Consider the following 19,378-nt stretch of genomic DNA (forward strand, 5'->3'; position numbering starts at 1 on the left):
CTAATTTCAGAGTCCCCCAGGTGTCAGCGCTCCAACTCCTCCTGCTATCCATGAAGAGCTGTTTCCTCCTCTTCTCCCCATAGATGTTGATCCAAAAGCATTCTCTAATAAATTTCCTGCATGTGTATCTCTACTTCAGATTCTGCTTTCCATGGGACCTAACCTGCTACAACAGATTATTAGCAATTTCTAACAAACATTCAAAAACAGATAATGCTATTTCCCATATTATTCAATGGTACTGAAAAAGAATAATTCCTAAATCACTCTATACGCCTACCAAAACTTTGTAACAAAACCTGAGACCTGAAGTGCCTGGGTGGATCAGTCGTAAAGCATCTGCCTTCAGGTCATTATCCTGGGGTCCTGGCATTGAGCCCCACATCGGGCTCCCTGCTCAGTATGAGCCTGCTTCTCTCTCTTCCAGTCCCCCTGCTTGTGTTCCCTCTCTCACTGTCTCTCTCTGTACCAAATAAATAATAAAATCTTAAAGAAAAAAAGGATGCATTCATTAAAAACAAAAACAAAAACCTGGGAGTATGAGATAGGAATACTATAGGCCAAGTTTACTTGTGAATAAAGGAGGCAAAAATCCTCAAGAAAATATTAGCAAACCAATCCAGCACTATATAAAAGCCAGGATACTCGATGACCAAAGTTTGTTTTATTTTGTCATATGCAAGGCTAGTTACACCAAGAAAATGATTTTATATAATTGATCAGATCACAAAATTAAAGGAAAAAATAATATGGCAGTATACATAAATATAGAAAAAGCACTCAGTACATTCAACGCTCACTCATGATTAAAATATGATAGGGGCTCCTGGGTGGCTCAGTGGGTTAAAGCCTCTGCCTTTGGCTCAGGTCATCAAGCCCCACATCAGGCTCTCTGCTCAGCAGGGAGCCTGCTTCTTCCTCTCTCTTCCTGTCTCTCTGCCTACTTGTGATCTCTGTCTGTCAAATAAATAAATAAAAATCTTTAAAAAAAAAAAAAGAAGATAATCTTAGCAAACTAGGAGTAAAAAGGACCTTTCTTATTCTAACATAAGCCATCTACCAAACAAAAAACATCATTCTTAATGGTGGAATATTAAAAGTCGTTTCTTTAATGTCAGGAACATAGCAAGATTACTTTTTTCAGCACGGTATTAGGGGTCTTAGCCAGCTCAGTAAGGCAAGAGAAAAAAAAAGTATAAGGATTAGAAAGAAAACAGAGACTATCATTATTTGCAAATCACTGACTCCAGAGAAAACCAAAAAAGGTATGAAATAGGATTACTAGAAGTTTACCAAAGTTGTTGAAATTAAACCAATGCAGAAGAATCAACTGCCTCTGTTACTGATGAAAATCTCCGTGAGGTGAATAAATACAATGGGGAGGAGGAGAAAAAGAATGAGGAGGAGGAAGAATGAACTGCTATTCATATACACCAGTAAGAAACAGACACTGATTTAAACGATATTGGGAGCAGAATCAAAAAATTTTAAGTATTTGTAAATTCATCTAAAAAGGACAAGACTCTATGGAGAAAATTATAAAATCTTATTAAAGTCACTTTAGAGCATTTAAGTAAATGAAGAGATATACATGCTTAAAATAGTAAAGCTATCAATTCTCCCAAATTAATCTACAAATTCTAGTCCAATCAAAATCTTAACAGGAATTTTTTTAAAACCTAAGAAGCAGTTTCAAAATTTATATGGGAGGGTCAAGAATACACAGGATGCTCATAATTAAGGGGAAAAAAAAAGAGTTTTGGGGCTTGACTTACGATATATCAGAAATTGTTTTAAGTCTGAAATAATTAAGATAGTATGATATTAACCTAGGAAAAACAAACCACTGGAAAAGAAGAGAGTGCTCAGAAACAGTAGCACACAAAAAGGGAAGTTTGATACATATGACTGAGCTAGCCCCATGGACCAAGGGGAAATGAGATTTAAATAACAAATGCCCAACCAATCAACCATTCAGAAAAACAAACAAACAAACAAACAAAACACACTAAAATTGCACCTTTACCTCACATTACACACCTAAAAGAAAGAAAAAAAAGAATTCCAGACAGATTATTTAAATATAAAAACTTAAATACAGGGCGTCTTGGTGGCTCAGTAGGTTAAGCCTCTGCCTTCAGCTCAGGTCATGGTCTTGGAGTCCTGAGATCAAGTCCCGCATCGGGCTTTCTGCTCAGCAGGGAGCCTGCTTCCTCCTTTCTCTCTCTCTCTGCCTGTCTCTAGACCTACTTGTGACCTCTGTCCGTCAAATAAATAAATAAAATCTTCAAAACTTAAATACAACATATGAAATATCTTTATGATCTTGGGGTAGGGAAGGATTTCTCAAATAAGACAAAAAAGTATAAGTGATGAAGCAAAAGACTCATACATTTGATACATTAAAAATAAATTTCTGTTCATCAAAAAAACACCACAAGGCACGTAGGTAGCTCAGTCAGGTGAGCATCTGCCCTCAGCTCAGGTCATGATCCCAGGGTCCTGGGATGGAGCCCCCCATCAGGCTCCCTGCTTAGCGAGGAGCCTGTTTCTCCCTTTCCTCCCCACTCATGTTCTCTTGCTATCTCTGTCTCTCTCGATTAAAGGAATAAGATCTTAAAAAAGAAAAAAACACCACAAAGATAATGAAGACAAGCCACAAATCAGAAGAAGATTTCTGCCATAAAATGGCTGGTATCTGCACACATAAATATGTTTACTATCCAGGAGCACCTGGGTGGCTCAGTTGGCTAAGCATTTGCCTTTGGCTCAGGTCATGATCTCAGGGTCCTGGGATCCAGACCCACATCAGGCTCCTTGCTCAGTGGGGAGCCTGCTTCTCCCTCTCCCTCTGCCTGCAGCTCCCCCTGCTTGTGCTCTCTCTGTCAAATAAATGAATAAATAAAATCTTTTTTAAGAAGTTTATTATCCAAGATACATTTTCGAAAATTCCTTCAAATCAGTAAGAAATGATAAACAAGGGGGCATCTGGGTGGCTCAGTTGGTTAAGGATCTGACTCTTGATTTCAGCTTAGGTCACAATCTTGGGGTCATGAGATCAAGTCCATGTCGGGCTCCACACTCAGCAGAAAGTCTGCTTGAGAGTCTTTCTCTTCTTTTCCTTCTGCCCAGCGCCCCCAATAAATAAGTAAATCTTTCAAAAAAATGATAAACACAAATGGGCAAAGGATTTGAACAGAATTTCACAGAACAGGAAATATCAATAACCAATACACATACACGCAAAATTCTAGTTATAATCTGAGAAATAAATTTATCACAATAAGATACAATGTCATACCTGCAAGACGGGAAAAATTAAGTCTGCTGGGATAATTGGGACACTTAAACACGGCTATAAATGGGAATAACCACTTTGGGAAAAGAATTTGTTATTATCTATTAAGGCTGAAGCTGCATTCATATCCTATGACCCTGTAATTCCAAATCTGTATGTATTCTGCAACAGGATTTTTGAAACCATGGTCCTGAGGGTTAGGAAATCAATTTAGGCAATTCTGACCAATATTTTTTTTCAAGATTTTAATTATTTATTTGACAGAGAGAGAGAGGGAATAAGCCGGGGGAGTTGCAGGCAGAGGGAGAGGGAGAGGGAGAAGCAGACTCCCTGCTAAGCAGGGAGCCCAATGCAGGGCTCCATCCCAGGACCCGGGGACAAGGACCTGAGCTGAAAGCAGACAACCAACTGAGTCACCCAGGTGCCCCAATATTTCTTTAATTAACTACAACAGACTAGATTAGAATAAAAAGTATCAGAGTATCTTTGCACTTAGTGAAGATAAATATTCTTAGATGAAAATTTTGCTTCCAAATGTTATATATTCATACATATGTGTACATCACACATTACAGGGATGCGTGCTGGGTCAGGATATAAAATGTATCCCCCATTGTGGATGTGATTCATGGTCAAACATGTTTCTAAGCCTTGGGTTAATTCTTGCACATGTAAATTATTTATAAATAGTAATGTTTGTAGTAGCAAAAACAACCCAAATGTCCATCAACAACAGAACTGATAAATAAATTATAGTATACTCATACAATGGAGTTTCTCCATTAATGAAAATGAATTAACTAAAGCTACAGGCATCAACACAGGTGAATCTCAGGAACATAACGTTGAGAGAAAAAAATTACAGAAGAATTTAAAGCATAATTCCTTTTAAATAAAGTTCAAAAATGCATTGTTTAGAGATACAAACATAAGGGATAAAGCTATAAGGAGAATCAAGAGAATTTGACACTTCTGTGAGTGGGAGCAGAGCAAGAATAATGCACAGGGGACTTCAAAAGTCAAAGTAATGTTCTTCCTCCCACACTGAGTGATGGGTACATGAGTGATTACTACACAATTATTTATATCTTGGATATATCTTTAAAGTGTTTTTCTGGGGGTGCCTGGGTGGCTCAGTCTTTAAACATCTGCCTTCAGCTCAGGTCATGAGGGCTTCCTGCTCTGTGGGGAGCCTGCTTCTCCCTCTCCCACTCTCCTTGCTTCTGTTCCTTCTCTCACCTTCTCTCTGTCAAATAAATAAACAAAATCTTTTTCAAAATAATGTTTTTCTGCATTTGCTCAATATTTTAATTTTCAAAAAATTTCTAATTTTTTAAAATTTTTAAAAAGAATTTATTGATTATTTGACAGAGAGAGAGCACAAGTAGGTAGAGCAGGTTCTCCACTGAGCAGGGAACCCAATGTGGGCCTTGATCCCAGGACCTTGGGATCACGACCTCAGCCGAAGGCAGCCGCTTAACAGACTGAGCCAGCCAGGCACCCTAATTTTCAAAAATTTAAGACATTTGTAAGTAAACCATATCTATATTTCAAAAATGGATAAGGAGCCTCACAAGCTTGCCAGCTTATGTAGAAAAGAAAAGTACTCAATTATTCCCAAGTAACCAATAATTTCCTTTAAGGACTTACTTAGGGAGGGAGGAGGGGAAAGAGAACTGCATATGCACTTAAAAAGCATTTTTAACAATTTCTCCTCATATTCTTTTCTCCTCAAATTCTCCAGTCCCCTACAGTTTACAAATCAAATAACCCCCTGAGAGCAGAAGGCTGAATGCTAGAGACAACTCATTATAGGACTACCCGGAATCAAGGAACAGAATGTTCGCAGCAAAAAGCAATCCAAAATTCCTACTAAGTTTAATTGAAGTTCTGGAAAACCTCAAAAGGATTTCAGTTGCTAATTCAAATGTTGTTCTATATTTGATTAAATGCAAGACTATTACTCGAACACAAAGACATAATCTTGTGGTTATATTGTCAAGTATTAATTTTTTTCCAAAGTGAAAGAAAAAAGAATACCAAGTGATTTCCAAGGGAGAAAATACACACCTCAAATGATATTTTTCAACAAAGGCAAAAACAAACAAACAAACAAAACATGCATCTATTTAATATCGGATCTTATAAGCGCTGCCAGAAAGGGTAAAAAATACAAAGATGTTTTCCAACTCTGCCCTCCTTTATTTTACTTTTTAAAATTTGTCTTAATATTCCCTGCTTGGCATGGACACTGCCACATTTTAGCAATGTTTACACCTTGAAATTAAAGAATGAATGAACACTTACTTAATGCCAACTTTTAGCTTAATGTCAAGTACATGGTGGTGGTCGTGACAATAGCAACAACACTGGAGAAAGCAGTCAGAGGTGCAGAAGTAGAAATGAAAGAGGTAAAATGAAATTGCTATATTATTCTATATATTATTGTATATTATAATATTCTTATATATATATGAAAATCCTGTATGAATTAAAAACTATAAATCAAATTTGGTAATGTAAAGGAATACAAAATTAACACAGTAATCAGCAGCCTTAATACACACAGTCAGAAACAGAAAATAAGGCCCCATACACAATAGCAAGAACTGCAAATATCTAGGAATAAACATAAGAAATATGCAAGACATATTTAAAAAACTTCCCCAAATAAATAAATTCAAAATCCAGAAGTTATAAGGGAAAACAAGTAAATTTTACTCCTCAAAGATTTTTTGTGTATGGTCCCAAAAAATCTATAAACAAAGTCAAAAGATACACAAAATAAACAATAAACTGGATTACTCTCCCCAATATATAAAGAACTCCTAGAAATTAAGAAAAAGATCAAGAGTCTAATACATTAGGGAAGTTTACAAAACTGTCAAGGTTCTTAAACAAATGAAAGGCCCCATCTCACTCATAAGAGAATGTAAATTAAAATTACACAAATTCACTTTTCACCTATTAGACTGGCAAAAATCCAAACGTTTTATAAATTCTATGGTGAAGCTATGAGAAAATACACTCTCTTTTGTAATGCTGGTTAGAATGTAATTGGCACAAATGCTATGAAGGGCAATTTGGCAATGCTTACAAAAATTACAAACGCATATTCCCTTTGACCCAGCAATTCTGCTTCTTGAAATTCATCCTACATACGTAATTGCACACAAGCAAAATGCCATGTGCATGAGATTATTCACTGCTGCACTGTTTGTAATAGCAAAAAATTAGGAATAACTCAAGTCTCCCTCAACAGGGAACTGGCTGAATAAATTATAATATTTCCAAACAATGGAATACTATGCAGCTATATGAAGGAATGAGAAATCCTCTGGGGACTATTACAGAGTGATTTCTAAGTTATACTGCTAAGTTAATAAAGCAACCTTTGAAACAGTGTTAATAGTATGTTATATTTTGTGTAGAAGGGGGGAGAAGTAAGAATATATATTCATATTTGCATATTGATATTCTGGAAGACATGTAACAGACTAGTAAAATGGATATGGATTAGGTACTAGATGAATGGGGGCAGCAGGGAAAGAGACCTTTCACTGTGTAATACCTTTGCACATTTTTTGGATCATAAAAAGCACTGACCCTTAGGCCCTTGAGGCACCTCAGTGGCGCAGTCAGTTACGCATGATTTCGGCTCACGTTACGATCTTGGGGTCACGGAACTGAGCGCTGCGTCAGGCTCCACACATGTAGCTTGCTTAAGATTCTCCTCTCTGTCTGCCTCTCCCCCTCTCTTAAAAAAAAGCACTGCTTTTTAAAACATGAAACATGAAATCAAAAATAGTAAGACAGGGCGCCTGGGTGGCTCAGTGGGTTAAGCCGCTGCCTTCGGCTCAGGTCATGATCTCAGGGTCCTGGGATCAAGTCCCGCATCGGGCTCTCTGCTCAGCAGGGAGCCTGCTTCCTCCTCTCTCTCTCTGCCTGCCTCTCTGCCTGCTTGTAATCTCTCTCTGTCAAATAAATAAATAAATAAAATCCTTAAAAAAAAAATAGTAAGACAAAAGTAACAACAGCAACTATCGTTTACAGAGTACTTTTTGCAAGGTGCGCATGTACTAATCTCACTTAATCCTTGTTACACACTGAAGTAGGTAATATTAACCCCAGTATAAAGGAGAGAACACTGAGGTCCCAAGAAGTTTCAAATCTGTGTACCAGTGATATAATCTATCTCACAGGCTGTTGTAAGGATTAAATGAAATAATATATATAAAATACTTACCATAATGCCTAACACACAGTAAATGCTTAATCAATGATTTACCATTCCAAGGCAATAACTATTTTCAAAGATGTTTCAATCAATTGAGCCATATAAAATACAATAAAATCAGACAAGAAGTTTAGCAAAGACGTTTTAATTGAAATTTTATACATGTAGATTAAACAGTGTCTTCTAATTAATTGGCGGCTGCTTTAGATATGCTATATCCTCACTATATAAATTACATAGTCATTAAAGTAACTGCTCATATCCCATAATTATGCATGGTTCTTTGAGGCTACTATTAAACAGTGTGAAAATACTTATTCTGAAAAGATATCAACTAAAGAGCTTAGAAGTGTAACCATCATTTTAATAAGGTGGGGGGATGCTGTACATATGATGGTGATCTCAAGACAAATCCCCAAATGTAAGATCTGATTCCCAAAAAATGTCCCTTCAAACTCACTTAGTTACTCATGGACAACAGGATGCCCCATACTATGAAATTACACAGTCATGATGGCACATGTTACTAGGCTATAAGCAAGATGCACTTAAAGAAACATCAGCTTTTCCCTTTCTAGAAATAAACTATTCTATCTAGAATGCCCTTTTAGGGGCACCTGGGTGGCACCTGGGTAGTTAAGCACCTGCCTTTAGCTCAGGTCAGCACTCTGGGATCAAGCCCCGAATTGGGCTCCCTGCTCAGCAGGGAGTCTGCGTTATCCCTCTCCCACTCCCCCTGCTCCTGTTTCCTCTCTGTGTCTCTCTGTCAAATAAATAAATAAAATCTTTTTTTTTTAAAGACTTTTATTTATTTATTTGACAGACAGAGATCACAAGTAGGCAGAGAGAGAGGAAACAGGCTCCTCACTAAGCAGAGAGCCCAACATAGGGCTCCGTCCCAGGACCCTGGGGTCATGACCCGAGCTGAAAGCAGAGGTTTTAACCCACTGAGCCACCCAGGCGCCCCAATAAAATCTTTAAAAATATATATATAAATAGAATGCCCTTTTATATTTAACCCCAATGAAAAGAATACAAAGAAAAAGGAAAAACTACAAAGAAGCTTCACAAGCTTACTAAAAACCATATCCAATACAAATGAGATCGGAGTGAATTCAGGGAGGAGGCTTATGAAACATTTTGTTTTAATTGTAGTTTTAAGTGTCTTTGTTCTGTCTGAAAGATAAGCTACACTTGGATCATCCAATTACATTGTAAAAAAAAAAAAATACACAAGTACCCAAGAAAAAAATATGTGGTCATATTTGAAGTGTAAAATGAAACAAAATATAAAGTCTTTATCATTCAGGCATTAAAGTTTAAAATTTATTGTTGAGAAAATGCCCTGTACAACATTTAGTCGCTATAACTGTAGGAGCCACTGAAGGAACTATTCCTTCTAGTCCCTGGCTTCCTAGCTCCAGCCGCAAATGAGGTCTTTCTACCATTTTAGAAATACTGGAAAAGTCATCCCTCTTCTTTTTTTCAAGAAGACTGAATTCCCTGGCATAGCTTCATCTGTTCCAGGCTGTCTCAAAAGTGCCTGCCAAGTTGTGTTCAAACTAGAACAGGCTAAACTAGAACCCTAGCCAGGGTTAGGTCCCTGGCCAGTCTTCTAAGATCAAGTCTGAGGGCCCAGTTCTCTCTGACCCCAGCCCTGGCATGGAAAGAGTATGAGACAGCAATTCTGTTAAGTCTGTCTCCTCTGCAGATACAGATACTCCTTTTTAAGTCATCCCAGTGTCTAGACACATACTGCCCAATATAGCAACGACTAGTCACATGTGACTATTTAAATTTAAAATCACTTAAATTTTAAAACTCAGTTCCATAGTCATACTAGCCACATTTCAAGCGATCAACAGTTGCATGTGGCTAGGGGCTACCATACTAGACAGCACAGATATAGAGCATCTCTACCATCATAGAATGTTCTACTGCACGGTGCTTGTCTAAACTCAGTAGAGATATTTAAGGTATCAGGCTGAAGAACCTAACCAGATTTGCCAACAACAAAATGAGTATTTTTTTTTCCTAATTTCTACATATGCCTCTCAAAGTTCCAAAGTCACATGTGATCATGTTCACTTCCAAACTCTTAACAATACTATACTAACAATAGTAAATAACATGAACAGAACATTTATGATGCACCAGCCACTAAGCTAAGAGCTTTGGTCATCTAACTTAATTCTTACTACAATCTTATGAAGGTGTTACCATATCCCATTCGCAGATGAAAAAAATTAAGGCTGAGAGAAATTAAGTGCTTTGCCTGTGGTTATATAGGTAGTAAATGGAAGAGTTGGGATTCAATTTAGAAGCACACACAAGCAAACAAAAACTGTAGATGCAAGTCATACATAAATCAGAACTAAGCAGGGCTTGTCCCTCTGAAGCCTTCTGTGAAATTTTCATCATTACAGAATCACAGAAAACTAGAATAGGAGCAAAAACTAAGGCAATGTTTCATGACCATCTTTAACCTGAGACCCCTTCTGATGACTATAAAAATCTCACACACACCCCCAAAGATGATGTATACCTCATCACAGCTATTAAAATTTTTTCTATCTTCTGTATATTCCCAACAAATTTTCATGAAGCTTTACTTTTTTTCTAAGTATTTTACAAAAATTATTTCCCTTACATAACATTAAAATATCAAATATGCTCTTTCAAAATACATTCATTTCCCTCCTCAAACACACATCCACTGAACTGTAAAAATAGATCAATCTCTCCAATTTTAGAAATAAGAATAGTAAAGCTAAAAAAGAGGGTGAGATGGGGATGCTTTGCCTGAAATGAAAGACAGAATTGCTAGTACCAGAACACTTTGGTAAAGCTTAGCCAACAAACTTTACTTCACGGGACTTTAAAATGGCAAAATTCCTTAGGGCCCCACCCACCAAACAAAAAAGTTAAGATCTGTCCTATTTGTCAGCAGATCTTGTGGGATTTGTGGGACTGAAGCTCTGGGAGTACGTGGATAAGAATTCCCTATGTGATATTCATAGACTTGGGGACCTCAGAGAACTATCTACTTCCAAATCTTACTTTATTTTATTATTAATTTTTTCCATCTCCTAATTTTAGAATTGAGGAGACAGAAGCTCACCTAGTTATATATAAACTTAGGCATCGTATCCTTCATAATTGTACAGTCTATGGCAAAGATGGCCTGTTCATACATTTAGTTTTGCTGAGTGACTACTGGATGCTAGGATCTGTGAGAGGGAGAAGCAGGCTCCCTGCGGTGCAGGGCTCGATCCTAGGACCCTGAGATCATACCTGAGCAGAAAGCAGCTACTTAACCGACTGAGTTACCCTCCACAAAAAAGGGTATTTTAAATAAAATCCTTCACTATGTAAATTAGCAAGAACAGTCACATAAATATGAAGGATAAAGCTCTAACCATTACTTTTCCACTTATAGCTGTGCTCTCATTCTAAGTCATTTAGGACAAGAATGGGTCTCTTCAACAAATGGTGTTGAGAAAACTGGATAGCCACAGGTAAAACAATGAAGCTGTATGCGTACCTCACACCATATTGCAAAGATTAACTCAAAATGGATGAAAGACCTAAATGTAAGACCTGAAACCATAAAACCCCTAGAAGAAAACATAAGAGAAAAGCTTGTTGGCAATGGATTTAGCAGTGATTTTTTTTTTTTTTTGGATATGACTCCAAAATCAGGCAACAGAAAAAAAGACAAATGAAACTACATCAAACTTAAAATGTCTGCCCTGCAAAGGAAATAGTAAATAGAGAGAAAAGAGAACTACAAATCAGCAAGGGGAAATATCTGCAAAAAATGTATCTGATAAAGGGTTAACATCCAGAATGCATAAGAAACTCCTACAACTCAACAATTTAAAAAAAAAAAATCCAATTTAAAAATGGGCAAGGGAGGGGCGCCTGGGTGGCTCAGTGGGTTAAGCCGCTGCCTTCGGCTCAGGTCAGGATCTCAGGGTCCTGGGATCGAGTCCCGCATTGGGCTCTCTGCTCGGCAGGGAGCCTGCTTCCCTCTCTCTCTCTGCCTGCCTCTCCATCTACTTGTGATTTCTGTCAAATAAATAAATAAAATCTTTAAAAAAAAATAAAAACAGTTTAAAAAAAAAAAAAAACGGGCAAGGGAAATTCCTCTAAAGAAGATACACAAATGGCCAAGAAGCACTTGAAAAGTCAATATCACAGGCCATAACAAACAAAAACCATAATGAAGTTATTACCTTACATCTGTCAGGATGCCCATTATTAAAAAAAAATAAAACCGGGACGCCTGGGTGGCTCAGTTGGTTAAGCAGCTGCCTTCAGCTCAGGTCATGATCCCAGGGTCCTAGGATCAAGTCCCACATCGGGCTCCTTGCTCGTCAGGGAGCCTGCTTCTCCATCTGCCTCTGCCTGCCATTCTGTCTGCCTGTGCTTGCTCTCTCTCCCTCTCTCTTTGACAAATAAATAAAAATCTAAAAAAAAAAAAAAACCCCACAAAACAAAAAACAAAAATGAGGAAAAGCAAACAAAAAAAGCCTCCAAAACAGATAACAACAAGTGTTGGTGAAAATATGGAGAAAATGGAACCCTTGTACACGGTTGGTAGAAACGTAAAATGGTGCAGCTTCTATGGAAAAGTATATGGAAGTTCCTCAAAATACTAAAAACAGAATTATCATATGATCCAGCAATTCCACCTCTGGGTATATATCCAAAAGAAATGAAAACTGGATCCTGAAGAGACATCTGCATGCCCATGCTCTATGAAGCATTACTCATAATACCCAAGAGGCTGTAGCAACCTTAAATGTCCACCTACAGATGAACAGATATAGGAAAGATAATACATACATGCAATGAAATACTATTCCACCTCCAAAAAAAGAAGGAAATCCTGTCAGTTACAGTGTGGATCAATCTTGAGGACATTATGCTAAGTGACTTAAGCCAGTCACAAAAAGACAAAGACTACATGATTGTACTTATGTGAGGCATCTACAACAGTCAAACTCTGAGAAAAGGAAAAGTAGAATGGTGGTTGTTAGGGGCAGGTGGGCAGCGGGAGGAAGCAAGGAGGAATTGTGAGTTTTAGTTCTTTGTTGCACAGAAAGGTGTAAATGATTAACACTACCATACTGTACACTTAATAACACAGGCATGGCTCACTCCTAAACATCTAGACACAAAACAAACTTTTAGAAGTCTTTGGAGTGCAATAAACACGGCCTTTGCAACACACTTAATTCACAAACATAATCCAGTGACATGAATATCAAAATGAGTTTGCCACTCACGAGCTCAGAAACTCACTGTGTGGGGTTGGAGAATGGAGGCGTGCTTGAGCGGCAGGAGGCACTCACCCTGAGGGGAACAAAGGTCTTAGATCAGATGGCCTACAAAGCAGAAATGCCCAGGAAGCAATGACATCCACACTTTTGTAACCTCTGAGACAGTCAAGGGTCCCTTTTAGTGAAAGTCACAGTGCCATGACCACAGTACTCTATCTGGCCCATCAGCCTACCCAAGAAAGAAAGGAGGTTATCTTACCCTGCCAGGTTCTAAGTGAGCCCATGCTGGCTCCTAATGATCACTACTCCTCTTCATCAGGTTTACAAGCCCTGACTGCTGCTAAGTGAGACTAGTAAATCAAGACTGCTCTGTCTCAAGCTGAAGAGAGAAGTCTGTGGATACCTGGGTTGATAAAGGGGTCCTTAAGAAAGGAAGTGAGTTCTAAGGAAGATTTTTAATGCAAAGGACCGACAGAGCTTGGTAGAGGGTGCCGGGGAAATAGTCCAGCCCGAGTGTGAATAAACAGAGACAATAAGGCCAAATGTGAATAGCAGAGAGAGCAAATCAGAAGGCCTGGTAATCTAGGTCAAGCAGAGACTAGGAAAAAAGCAAGTTCTTCCTGCTGGGCTATACCCCTGATCACAAAGGTCAACCACAACTGAGCCAGAGTTCTCATTCTGAGTATCAGAAAACACACAATACTATATTAAGCAGAGCCCAAAAGCAATCCCACGTAAAAGACAGTTGTCATAAAGGCCAGTCTACTTTCTCCAAAGTACCTTCTGATGATAAATCCACCACTAGGATTATGTGTAATGGGCAATTTTGTTGCAAAGGACCATTGTGCAACATTTTCCCATTTCTCTTCCAGAAAAACACAGAGGTAATTATGTACTCATAGCCAGTGTAGCAAATCAGTTAAATTAAACCTGTATTTCATCTAACTCATATAGGATATGAATAACATAACTAACTTTTCTAATTTCATACTCTAGTACTCCCAAGTAAATAAAAGGGAAAAAAAGTAAAGTTTTCCCCCTACAAATAGAATCTGTCACTTCCTAGGATGTGCACTTTTCAGCTCATGCATCCTAAATGCATGTGGAGATATTATATGCACTTTCTATTTAGCAATTTAATTATATCTTTGCATTCAAAGAGTGGCAATGGTTTGCAGTAATAATCAGGTGAAAGCATTCTAACATTAATATGCTGGAATCCGATGTGTTAATTTGATGCAACTTTGCCTTGACAATATGTGATTAATTTGTTCTCAGGCTAGCCCTGCTCCCAGCTCTGACAGTTTAAAATGCTGGGTTTCTTTATCCATATCGCTATTTGACACGCCTTAGCCCACTGCTTTGCTAAGACCACTGTTAATTTGTAATGAACTTGCTTTTCAGGGGGGCTCCTTCATTTTTAATTCTGTCAGTGTCACCTCCTTGAGGAAAATTACAAGTTTCCGTAGGTGTGATTACTGCCAAGTGCTGCTGATAAGAGGTTTGAGAAAATAGGGCTTTATAAAGAAGTCTGTATTTAATCTGCTGAAACAGATTTATTGCCTCCAGACAGATAAATATAATACAAAGTTCTCTTATTTAAAAGTCATCCCCAAGTTCTCCCTCACCACCACCTCCTCCTAAACAAAAACACAGTTGCATTTCCAGGACTCAATAATGAGTCACTCAGGGAAAAGAGGTGAAAGTGTAATAAATTTAGCAATAATGGCGATTCTTGTCATCAAATTAGACTTGTAGGGGAGTCTTATAAAACACATGAATACACTTTCCGCAAGGTGGAGAAGAGGAAAAAGAAATCCCACTGAAACAATTACGGCTTCACCTCCTTTCTAACTAGCAAAGAACACTGCACGGCTTCATGAGCCCATTTCCTTGGGGCAAACTGAGTACTGGTGAAGTTAGGCGTGGTTTAAATTTCTCCGTGGAAATTGATCCTGATAATGCTCAATGCTGGGTTACAGGGGAGACGGAAAGTCTAAGTCTCAACAGAATAAGTCATTTGTAGGGACAATAAGCAGCTTATGAGCCCCTGCCCAGGTATTCTCCACTCTACCTTCAAAATAACCAGCACTGGTACGTACAGTCACTCCAATTTTTTTTCACATAAGGGAACTGAGGCTCAAAGATTTTATCACAAAGATGCACCAGCAAGGAAAGAACAGAACTTTGGGAAACACATCTGTCAACTGCTGTCCTCTGCTTTGCTCCATGACAATCTACTGAGTGGAAAGGTCATCCCATAATAATCCACAGATAGAGCTAACCAGTCTCATGCTGGAGTCATTCTCTTCCTCTCTCTGCACTGAAACAGTGGCACGCAGTTCTCCTGCAATTCCGGCCCGCCCACCATGAAACCTACTGCTTCCACAGGGCCAGGAAGACATCAGGTCCTGCAAATTCTGCCCTCAGATTTATCGGATGTTCTTAATGTCTATTTACACCAACAGCAAGAAGCTTAGAACAGGCCCACTCCCCGCAAACATCATTAGTGGCACAAGCCTCTTTTCAGAAGATTAGTCTCCCAACACTTCATAAACGGAATTGAAACCACTAGATACAAATGCTCACTGCATTCCCCTACCTCCCAGTCTTTTTATCTGTATGTTCCCCAGCTGCTTCTCAAAAAATAAAATAAAATTTTAAGAAAATCTTAAAAAAATCATGAAAACAACTTTCCACTGTATGTTCAAGATCACAGTTGATAAAATGCTCCATACCTTTGCCTTCTCTACAAGGCTATTCATGAAGCACGGGAACTGTGAAATAAATGCTCAAAGGAACGTTAAGCTAGTCACTGAAAAGGAGTACTCATGTGCAATATATAAGAAAAAATTTTCAAAGATAACAAAGGTAGGTGCGAGAGCAGAATTGCAATTACACACAGACTAAAACTAAATTATGCAAAAAGATATAGAGATGATTTAGCACCTCCTGCTCAAAAACAGACACCCGAAATTCTGATTTTAAGTTGTCTTTAATTTAAAATTTCCTTAATGCTTCTTCACAGTGGTCTGTAAACCCACTAGACTGCAAGCCCCTCCAGAACAAGGATAGTGGTTTATCTCACATCTGTATACACCTGGCCTAAGTAGCTCAAGTCTTCACTAAATTAACTGAAACAAAGATTGCTAGGGTGTAGGTCTCTATCTGATTAAATATAGTCCCCCCCCTAGAGCATCTCAACTCAGTCTGGCCTAGGTATGAGCTCTAAGCACTGGTTGTGGAATGGTGGGATAGCTGTGGCTCTGATATGCCTTCCCAGGGCACTCCCTGTTCCCAAGTCTTCCAACTCCACGGATCTTTGTTGGAAGGAACTCTGGACAACTGCTGCTGCACAACCGATAAAAGGAGACCTGCTCTGAGATGAACAAGACCCTGAGCCAAGGCAGCAAATACCTCTCCAATGACAGGTGTGATGCCTAGAACAGGCAGTCACCCTGAAGGAGACACACAGATGAGAACAAAAATACAAGGGACTAGAGAGAAGGAAAAAAACTAAATCAAACACTTAAAAAAAAAAAACAAAACACTAAGGGAAGTATTGGTTTGAAAAAAGTACCCAGGAAAATATTAATGTATATTTATCAGACACATAAAGGCAAATTAAATAATTTGGCAAATTAGATAAAAACTCTTCCCCCCTCATATAACAATTCTGTAATTGTAACATCTGCCAGATAACTAATTGCATATTCTCTAATATGTGGCCTGGGAAAGTCGATCTAACACTGCTGGAATGGTCATCATTCCTAAGGAGAAAATTCTAAACTAAATACTGCACCCAGGGCAAGTGTACCAGTGAACCGAGGTACCAGAACACCCACAACTAAACAAGCATTAACTGGGCCTCCTGGGTGGCTCAGGTCATGATCCCAGGATCATAGTACGGAGCCCTATGTCCACCCCTCAAGGCTCCTTGCTCAGCAGATGAGTCTGCTTCTCCCTCTGCCTGCCGCTCTCCCTGCTTGTGGTCTCTCTGTCAAACAAATAAATAAAATCCTTAAAAATAAAAAAGCATTAATTAACTGAAAAAATAATTTGTCCTGATGACCTGTTATGGGCCAATGACTAAAAAATGACTAAAAAGTTGGGCTGGAAAGGAGAGAACACTGGGTCCAATGGAAGTTAAGCTCTTATTTATCCAAACTTGCATAATAAGTGGCAAAACCAAGACCCAAGTCTGCCTGACACTTAATTCATTACTCCCAGCCTTCTGCCCAAAGAGCCCGTGAGTCTGTCTTTGAAGACATACATACCAAATGTAATCTGATTAGAAATGTCACAAATCAGGGGTGCCTGCCTGGCTTAGTTGGTGGAACATGGGACTTTTGATCTTGGGGTTGTGAATTTGAGCCCCATGCTGGGTGTGGAGACTGCTTAAAAATAAAGTCAAGAAAGAAAGAAAAAGAAAAAAGGAAGAGGAAAAAAAAAGAAAAGGAAAGGAAAAGGCAGGCCACAAATGAATATCTAATTAAGCATATTGTAATGTTACAGCACCAAGGCAATGGGCAGATAAAAAGTGGTTCAGGTATCAAAGTGCCAATCAGAATGAGTTTTGCCCTATGTTCTGAAGAAAATAAGGAAATGGGGTAAATGCAGTCCAAGCTAAAGAAATGACTAGAGCAACAGTATGAAAAATTAGAAAGAGCTCGTGGTCAGAGAACACAACTGTCAGGTAGTAAGGAAAATGGGGCTATATCAGGAAGCAGGGGAACAGAAGATCTAGAATCAGACTGGTTCAGGTTCAAGTACTGCATAAACTTTCTTAATTATTGGCTTTCGATCATCTATTTATTCATTTACCAGATAATTATTTTGCACCTACATGCTAATTCCTTCTGGGGTTTTCTCTCTGTCTCTAGATGGTTTCCTCATCTAGAAAACTAGAATAAAAATATCTCTCTCTCTGGGCTATCATGGAGCTTAAATGAGAAATGATGTCTTCATTAAAGTAGCATATCTACGGGGCGCCTGGGTGGCTCAGTGGGTTAAGCCGCTGCCTTCGGCTCAGGTCATGATCTCAGGGTCCTGGGATTGAGTCCCGCATCGGGCTCTCTGCTCAGCAGGGAGCCTGCTTCCCTCTCTCTCTCTCTCTCTCTCTGGCTGCCTCTCTGTCTACTTGTGATTTCTCTCTGTCAAATTAATAAATAAAATCTTTAAAAAAAAAAAAGTAGCATATCTACAAGAGGAAAGTAGGTGATGGGTAAATAAAGGGTGAACTGAATGGTACAAATTAAGATGGAAGGTATGTGGGAAGAGAGGGTGCTGCTACTGTCAGTGGACGGGTTTAGTTTTGCTATCTCAAGAGGGCAATGGGGTAGTTCATCTGGCCACAAATTGGACACATGGAGGGAGAGGGGACAAGCGGGCAGAGAGACCAGCCTGGAAGCTGCTGCTGTAACATAAATGGGACGTGAGAGGTCCTGGAACAAGGAAGTGTCTGGCAAATCTGAGAATTGTCAAATCTGATAGACCCTGAGAAGGAATCACTGGCTGACCTTAGGGACACCATGTGAGGAGAGAGTGGTGGAAGAGAAGAAAAGTATTCCTATCAATTCAGATTTTTAAATGGCTTAAATCTCACTTTGGCAAGCATCTTTCTTTGAAAATAATCACGTGGACATTATCAATTTCATAGAAAGACCCCTTGTTTTGCACACAAAATACACTTTAATATTTTTCTCCTTTTTCTATGAGCAACATCCTTCCTCCCAGTCAACTCCAAATACTTACAGGTCTGTACAAATTACCTCGATCTTTCTAAGATTAAACTGCAATCTGCTTACTCTCACTCATGTCCCTCAATCATTCAGGCCTGAGGAAACAGAGCCTGCACCCTTAAAGACGGCAGCACATAAAACATTGTGTCATCTGTACAACGGCAGCTCTCTGTCCCTAAGCACCTCATTGTCTCCTAAATGGCTTCAGCTACAAATATTCCACTGGCAAAAAGACTTTATGAAAACCTCAGGGCAAAAGGAATGATCACCACCTTTGTGGCCAACCCCTTGGGGGAAACAAGGAGCCACTTAAAAACTGGCTGAGAATTAACCTCACAATAACAAGTAGAAGACCTCTGGGAGCCCTTCACACATCATGCAAGTGTAACACGGAGATGAAGAACGCCGTCTGCAGCTGGAGCGCCTGGGCACCGCGGCTGCCTCTTCCCACTTCCTCGCTCTCTGACCTGAGGCGGGTTACTGGACCTCTTCCAGCCTCAGTCTCCTCACCTCTCAAACTGGGCATCATTGTAATACCTTCTCACAGGCCTTCTGCAAGAATTCAATTTATCATTACATGCAAAGCACTTGGCATTGTGGCTAGCACACAGCAAATGCTCAACATATGCTCGTTGTTATTATTACCGTGGCTGTCATTACAGTCGTTTGAAATAGTTCAGATATAACCCACTAAGATGCACATTCCTCCCTTCCTCCTGTCCAATACTTACTGAGTGCTATGCTGGGCTGTACACCGAGAAGAGGGAGAAAGAGAAAAATTTGGACTCTAAAGAGGCAGAAGCAAGGTCTATGG

The 19,378-nt window shown here is 39.1% G+C and overlaps 1 protein-coding gene across 17 annotated transcripts in view; it reads right to left on the minus strand.

The window, feature by feature from the left end:
• MAPKAP1 (MAPK associated protein 1) overlaps positions 1–19,378 on the minus strand; it is a 241,414-nt gene that overhangs the window by 162,283 nt on the left and 59,753 nt on the right. For 12 of the 17 annotated variants that reach the window (XM_013058760.2, XM_013058749.2, XM_013058753.2 and 9 more), the window contains one exon: positions 12,846–12,896. The exons of the other annotated variants lie outside the window; for them this stretch is intronic. In XM_013058760.2, the coding sequence (XP_012914214.1) occupies positions 12,846–12,896 (51 nt within the window). The remainder of the gene's footprint in view (positions 1–12,845; positions 12,897–19,378) is intronic. 17 annotated transcript variants of the gene reach the window in all.

Source organism: Mustela putorius, unplaced genomic scaffold (genome assembly GCF_011764305.1).
Source record: "Mustela putorius furo isolate JIRA1106 unplaced genomic scaffold, ASM1176430v1.1 tig00000596_pilon_pilon_pilon, whole genome shotgun sequence".
Taxonomy (NCBI): Eukaryota; Metazoa; Chordata; class Mammalia; order Carnivora; family Mustelidae; genus Mustela; species Mustela putorius.